The sequence below is a fragment of the Morone saxatilis genome, unplaced genomic scaffold (genome assembly GCF_004916995.1).
Source record: "Morone saxatilis isolate NCDOM2014 unplaced genomic scaffold, NCSU_SB_2.0 Contig10, whole genome shotgun sequence".
Classification (NCBI taxonomy): Eukaryota; Metazoa; Chordata; class Actinopteri; family Moronidae; genus Morone; species Morone saxatilis.
The window spans coordinates 15,306,098-15,314,082 of NW_023339652.1; the positions used below are offsets into that span (position 1 = coordinate 15,306,098).

A 7,985-nucleotide genomic window follows, 5' to 3' on the forward strand; every position below is an offset into this window, starting at 1 on the left:
CTCCCTCACTTCCTCTCTGTGTCTGTCATACCTTCTTGCAGCACGGCAGCATCATGAGTGGCAACACAGAGGGGGTTTTCCTCTCTCCGCCAAGGGAGTGAGGACAGAAGAAGAGGACAGACAAGAAGGAAGAAGTAAGAGAAGAGCAGGGAAGGGGAGAGGAGAGGAGAGGAAAAGCAGTGGAGGAAAACAGAAAAGGAGGACAGGGAAGCAACAAACTTTCCTCTAAAGGATCTTTCCACCTCATACTGAGACTCTGGTTGAGCCAAAGTGCCCGACCATGAGGCTGTGAATCCCTCCTTCCTTTTTTCCTCTCACAGAGCTCATTTTCTTCTTTAGCTGACCCCATGTCTCCGAAAGTGGCACCCACCGTTCAGAGCACAGGCACCCACCTCTGGCTGCTGCTGTGTCCCCTGCTCTGTGCGCTGGCCCTGGCTAGAGGCTCCACACTGAGCCCTAAGGACTTGCAGAGCACTGCAGCCATGTCGCTGCCAGAGGACGGGACCGGTACGACGTTCCAGCTGCAGCCAGACCTGCAGACTGAAGCCCAGATGGAAGCACAGACAGAAGCTCAGACAGAAGTACAGACAGAGGCTCTGACAGACCCGCCAACTCAGAGCATCACCAGCAACTATACAGGTTAGTCTGTCTGTTGATTGATTAGATTGATCAGTGTGAGGTTTAATGATGATTTTTACTTTGTGCCAAAAGTTTCTGCTGCATGCTTGAAGAGCAAAAGTTGAATCCAGAGAAGGCGAGTTTGGACCAAACCTTTCTTTGGAAGCATGTCATGTCAAATTGTTTGGTAGATGCACTTTACTCGGAATACTGTGGGTGGTTATTATCTGATGAGAGCTGAGATGATAAGCTGATTAAGTCCTTTTTAAGCAAAAAATGGCAAAAATGAATTAGTCTCAGCTTCTCAAATGTGAATATTTGAGGGTTTTTGTAATCTTCTGTAATAGTAATGTGAATGTCTTTGGGTTTTGGACTGTTTTAGAATAGAAAGATTTTTAAATATGTCAATGGACTTGGAGAATTGTGGCTAGAGCTCTCTACAGTTTGATTGCCAATACCAGCAACTTTGACCCTCTAACATCACAGTAGTTACTATATCAGTCTTGTTATTCAACTCCCCATTGGCATCAACACTCCCAGCAACAACAGAGACTTGCAGAAATTATATGAGTAATTGTAAAAAGTCCTTAAAAAAGTTGTTCAAATTGTACCTGTTGTGCCAAAACCTGTTTCTCCTTACCTTAACCTAAGCCTGACCTTAGCCCAAGTTTCCTCTGTGATACTTAACCAAGCTAAACTATCCCATGAATCAAACTGTAACCCTAACCACATAAAGGAGCGCTATTATGTACTGTACACTGTAACAAAAAAATAAGCTTCTAAGACGTCTACGTCTGACCAATATCACATTTTATCCAATAACAAGTCTTTAAAAGCTTTCAGAAGGCTTTGAATTCCAGCGTTCGTGTGGACTCATTCATATAAGAGGAGACTTAATTGCTCCCAAAACCTCCACTCTGTATTTTTATCCAAACACCATGAAAAAGTATTCACAAAACTACAAAAGACTTGATTTTCCCCATGAAACCTATCAAGAAAGCAACATAATTTGCCTGGAAGTCAGTTGGAGTAAGTGTGTATGTGTGTGTGCATTTGCATGCAAGCTTGCTGTTTAATATGTGTGTGCATGTTTGTCAGTGTGAGTGTATGTATGTGTGCGTGAATGTGGGGTTTTTGGAAAGTGGGGACATTTAGTCCAGTCTTCACCAGGGGTTACTGTAAGTAATGTATTAATATGTCAATATAGCGGCAATATATCAAGGGTCTATAAAAGTACAGGAGCACAAACCTGAGTCTTTCTACATGTGTTTATGTGTCTGACTGTTTTGGTGCGTGCTTGTCTGGTAATCCAGAAGTGTGAGTGCGTAAAAACAAATGTGCACTTTTAGTGGGGGCAGGTGATGCAGTTAAAGACAGTTCGTTATGTCCAGGCTGGGTGCTGCTCAGCCTGAAGAGAAAGCTGCAGCACTCGCATGACTTCACCTCCACTGGAGCATGAGCTGCCTTTCTCTTCTCCTCCTCTCCCTCTATCCATTTCCCTTCTCTTTCCCTTTCTCCTCGCTGCTGTTTATTTTCTCCAACCTCTGTCTCATCTGTCTCTGTTTTTCTACTAATTACTTTTTCTCCCTTTGTTTCCCACTCCTTACTTTTCTATTTTTTCTTCTCTCTGAATGTCTGTCACTTCTTCTTTCATCTTTCTCCTTCCACTGTCTCACTCTCTCTTTCGTTTCCCACCATTTATTCTTATGTCCCTCGCCCGGCGCTTCTCACTCACGTGTATGCATAAATACCCTACAGCAGATGACAAAATGCAAACCTCACGTGCCTACTACACTCATAACACACACACACACACACACACACACACATACATTGGAAATGGCCTCACTCGGCCCAAATGACACCAATCTTCTTAAAGGTTTAGAGAATAAACAACACAGTTGCTCGTTAATAACGGCAGCTCTGTTTCTGACGGAGCAGGAATAAGCACTTTATACTTTAATAACACACGCACGCACACACACACACACACACACACACAAGCACACACAGGTGATCAGCTGGCTTTCCACATTGCGCCACATGCATGAATTACGCCACACTAGAGCGTCTATGTGAGAGAGCTTCCAAAAATTCTAAATCCTGGAGGTGTGATTAATATCAATGTTCCCAAAACCAAAGTGTGTGTGTGTGTGTATGACAGTATAAACTACTTATTTTGGCTACCATTAGCAGATAAAAGCTCCACATTTTATTTATTTTTTTCCGCCACATTTTAAGCCTATTTGACTCTTTCCTTCAGGTCTGGATTACAGCGGCAATACTGTGCTTATGTTTGGACATTTTAGCCGTTTTACTTTGGGCTTCTCGAGTATAAAACCAGTCCCACTTGTCATTTATGGGACAAAAAATGTATCCAGTTAAATATAAAAGACTTTTGTACGTGCTGAGCATTTAGACACAGAAGATTTATAAAGCTGACAAATCAAAAGCATTAAATGAAGACAAAGCTGGAGAAGTTTATGTTCTAGCAGTGGTTCTTTTCAAAAAGGCCTATCAGATGAATTCATCAATATCACCCGTCACAATGTGCTCATTTGAACTGATCATGGGAATCACTGGTATAGTAATATACTTTTGAGCATGCAGGCTATGTACATGTTAAATACAGCACTGATTGTTTAAAACCTTTAAAAAATACTATATTTGTCTCTCTGTGCCAATCCCTGAATATGTTTTCTTATTAATTCATAGAAATTTACAAAGCTTGTTCATATCTCAGGGAGGTCAGAGGTCACCAAGAACTGGTAGAGATTCAGTGTCGGTTGGGCAGGCACTTTCTGAAAGTCTCCTCCAACTCTTCACCTGCTTGCTGAATCCACTCCTTTAAAATTGATGGAGCAGTTGTGTGAAGGTTTAGCTCACAGAGCCTTGGAGCCCTGGATCAAACCAGAGCTTTCAGAGTCCGTCAATACAAGCTGTGACTCATTATGCAGCTCATCCAGGAATCCTCACTGCCGGCCGTTCCTGGAAGTAAATTGACCAGTCCATTGAGTTTTGCTATTGATTAACTCGTCCTTATCTGCTCCTCCTTTTACATCAGACCGCATTAACACACTTGTAACCTGTGTTTTAGTAGCTTCAGTTTCCTTTATGCCCATGTAATATATATAATAATAATAGAATATAATATAATATTTTGATCTCATTTTGATGTTTGCGTTGATATTTCACGACCTGACAATAAGTCTTTCTCCATCTACTTCTTTCTCCAGAATGACTGACCCCACATTTAAGTCTGTCGATGTTAAAGGGGCTTTTCCACCATTGCGTGGTAACTCACCGTCTCTAGTCATTTCAGTGAGGCAAAGGCGGCAGAAAGAAAGCTGTTTCGATCACGCCGGTAGAGGTATGAATACAGATTTTGCTCTGTCGCCAAAAGTTCACCGTGCTGAACTTCTGGTGGTAACCACCTGGCTTTGGTCAGTCAATTATATTTATCTATCTATATGCTTCCAATTGGCCAAATCGTCCAACAACATAATGTTTCTTTTCATTGTTACGCAGACCACACACAAATATACCTTCCCCTGAGACCCAAGAAGCCTAGCTGCTGTTCTAGATTGTCTCAGAGATATTTAATGTTGGATGGCACAAAAATTGCTTCAACTCAACAATTCTAAATCAGAAATCATATTGTTCAGTCCCCCAAACCAAATCAGTCCCATTCAGAGTGGCATTGGTCCTTTCTCTGTTAATGTGAATCATGCTGTCAGAAACTTGTGATATTCTGAGCTCAACTTTAAACCACATAGCAAAAAAGTTGTCCAGTCCTATTCCCTTCATTTAAGAATTGTTTCTAGAATCAAAACAATCCTTTCTCCCCTTGACCTGGAAAAAGTCATCCATGCACTAATTTTCTCCAGATTAGACTACTGTAACTCCCTCCGCTCTGGCATAAACCAAAGGTCACTCTCTTGCTACCAAGTAGTTCAGAAGGCAGCAGCTCAGCTTCTTACTGGTTTTAACAGACAACATCACATCACCCCATACCTGGCGTCTCTCCATTGGCTTCCTGTTCGTTTTAGAAGATTTTACTGATCACACAAATCTGGATCTGGCCCCAAGCTACATGGCAGATGTTGACCCCTTGTGAGCCAGTTTGCAGCTTTAGGTCCTCAGGTGGGGCCCTTCTGGCTGTTCCAAAATTAAATTGTGCATTTGCCATCAGGGACCCTTGGCTTTGGAACGACCTGCCTGAGGAGATAAGGTTTACAGAATCAACGACTTCTTTAAAATCACTTTTTAAAACCACTTTCTATAGACTTGCCTTTGTGTGATATTGTCTTTTTAGTATCTATTTATTTGTTTTTTAAATTGTCATTTTATTTTCATGGCTTCTATTCTGCTCTTATTATTGTTTTTGGTATTCTTTGGTATTTAATAACATTTAGTTTATTACGAAGATTTTTGCTTCATTGTAAACTCTGTTTTTAAAAAGTGCGCTCTTTTGGGGAACCGCTTGTAGGTAGGCAGTTGTCAGTCAATGTGGTTTTCGTACAGTGGTGTGAAAAGGCCTTAAGAAGAGTGAGTAGCTGCAGCGGTGCAGTCGGTGTCCAGGTTGACCTCCCTATGGGGATTAGGCAGGCTGATGATGAGCAGCGGTTATTTCAGCCTTAGAAAAGCCGTAAGACCTTACATTAACATTAACACGGTAACACAACCTATTAACCTCAACAGAGTATGTGAGAGTTAATGTTAGTTGTAATCCGTAAATGAGGCATATATCAGTTACTTAGCAGGTAGTCTGCATCTTAATCTGGCCAAGCACGAGTTTACAGTGACTCCTTACTGTCTCTGCAAGTATTTTTTCTGTAATAAGATTCTGTCTCTAACTTTTCTGCCCAAAAACGCTTATTATAAAGGCTTTATGCATAGTTTTTTGAGAATGTCCCTTAGTGTCTGAAGGAATGAGCCCTCCCCCCCTACTCATTTATTATATTCCTACCCAAAGAAAGTACTGGAGAATAAGTGCAATGGTGAACAATTAAGTAGTCAGAAACCACAACCAAGTTATTTTAGTTCAGAGTCCAGCTTCTTGAACAAAAACCAATACTATTGTTCAGTTTTAGATACAGCATCTACCTTACCATGACAATAAGCTGCTTATTCTTCACTCTGAGTCTCTTAAGATAAGATCGTAAAGGCAAAAGCCTAAACGTAAATGTGAAATGTTACAATACCTGTAATCTAATTAACTGACTGGCAAAGCCAATTACCTTTGTCTATTCCAGGCTATTTCTAGAGCAAGAAATGCTGTTAATGACACGCTAACACCCAAGCATATAGATGCACACACTCGCTGGTAGTCCAGCGTCTTTTCAAACCAATTACTTCGGTCTATTTGAGGGTGAAATGCATCGGGAACCATGCTGGATCTGCCTTCACTCATCTATCTCACATTAGCATTACAAACTACTTGATCCTGTTCTCATATACAGAAGAACCAAATTAGTATATTGTTACCCAGAACAAGCAGCAAAATGCTGAAGCAGTTTAGTGATCCAAACTTGTCGGCAAACACGCACAGGAAGAATTTCTGTGGGGACACATACTGTACGTGCAAGGGCAAACACACATAAACACATGCAGTGCCAGGGGATATTTCTGTCATCAACACACACTATCGTCACTCCTGAGCCCTACAGGCTTGGCAAGCTTCAGACAAAGAGTTCCTTCTGTCTTCTGCCTGTCAATCCAATATGGCTGCTGGCAGTGACTCAACTTCATTATTACCTTCCCACGGCTTAAAACTAGCACTGCTTGCTGAACAAAGTCACTGAGGGAGTCTGAAATGAGCGTCCTCTGTGCCCTGATGGTTGAAGCTGGATGGCAACAACTGAAGGGCTGGAGGAATGAAAGGCAAGAGGCCGCAAGACAAACACACCTCCAAAAAAAAAAACACACACACTACGCCTTATCAATGAAAGCAATAGTTTGACATTTTGGGAAATAGAATTATTCTCTTCCTTGCTGGTCATGCTCTCACGTCTCTACAATAAATTGTAGCTGGAGGCGGCAGCTTAGCTTAGCTTGGCATAAAGACTGGAAGCGTGGGAAACAGCTAGCCAAAAAGTGTAAAAAGTGTAAAAACAACAATTTGCCATCTTATAAGGGGGTCATATGTAAAGTAACCAGTATAAACCCGTAAAAACACTTAAAGTTTTTATGTGGATTACACAAACAATTACATTTAGCATACAGATGATGTGCTGATCTTCTCATCTAACTCTCGACAAGTTAGGGAATAACTGTATTTCCCAAAATGTCGAACTATTGGACCAGCGTGTAGGATTTAGTGGCATCTAGCTGGTGTTTGGTTCGTCCATTCTAGGCTACTGTAGAAACATGGCGATTCAAAATGGCGGCCTCTGTAAAAGGCGACCCACAGCATCTGTAGATAAAAATGGCTCATTGTAAGGTAACAAAAACACAAGAATTCTTATTTTCAGGTGCTTATACAGTAATGGACATGCCTATGAATATTATATTATATTTCTGCTTATAGATCCTCCCTAATGTTACACACTGAACCTTTAAAATAATCACATGAAAGGTTTCCAAAAATAATCCCTATACAATACAAATGTCCTTGGTCACTTTATTTCACTCTACTAGCATTTGAGACTCACAGGACACAAGCACTAATGCATGGCTAAGAAAAACATGCATGTCCTTATGTGTTTGCACAGGAACACACACTGTGCAAGCAGAGCAAGAGCCGGGGGGATTAGGTAATCAGTTGTGATACCACGCATCAGTGAGGTGCCACAGAAATAGATACACTGATGGAGAGGACAGAGTGGCATGATGTTTGTTTGAGGGCAGACCACGTAAAGCTGGAGCAAGGGGACCAAAAAACACTCAAGAAGAAGAAGAATCAGACAGGAACATGAGGATGAATGAGATGAAGCTAGTCAGCCATCAGCCAAGAATGCCATCTTTCATTAACTTCAGCTCTGACTTTTAGCGTCTGGTAATGTCTGACTCAGAATGAATTTATTTTTAACCATTGTTTATCCAGGGAAAATTGACAAAGCATGGAGTTTGCTTCCTGCCTGCACAAACCGCAGACAGACAGTTAGCAAGTAGCTAAGATTTTGAATTTGTAGTTCATTTAGTCCAAGTAGTATTGGCCAATCACATTTGAGCCACATTGACCGAAATGTAATCTTGAAACCCATCGGCTATCGTCCGATGACCATTTAGCTTTTTATTCGCTTTTTTTTTATTTTTTTATTATTAACTTTTTTATTTGAACTTCGACTGCAACAGATTAAATCCAAATACATTCCACTTTTTATATTAAGCATTTTAACCCGGATGCTCCAATAACATTGTCCCAA

General features: G+C 41.1%; 1 protein-coding gene across 1 annotated transcript in view; it reads left to right on the forward strand.

Moving 5' to 3' along the window:
• Nucleotides 1–7,985, forward strand: part of zgc:162331 (uncharacterized protein LOC793007 homolog) — a 33,813-nt gene that overhangs the window by 12,948 nt on the left and 12,880 nt on the right. Inside the window, exon 2 of the mRNA XM_035677905.1 lies at nucleotides 42–639. Coding sequence (XP_035533798.1) covers nucleotides 348–639 — 292 coding nt within the window. The 5' untranslated portion in view covers nucleotides 42–347. The remainder of the gene's footprint in view (nucleotides 1–41; nucleotides 640–7,985) is intronic.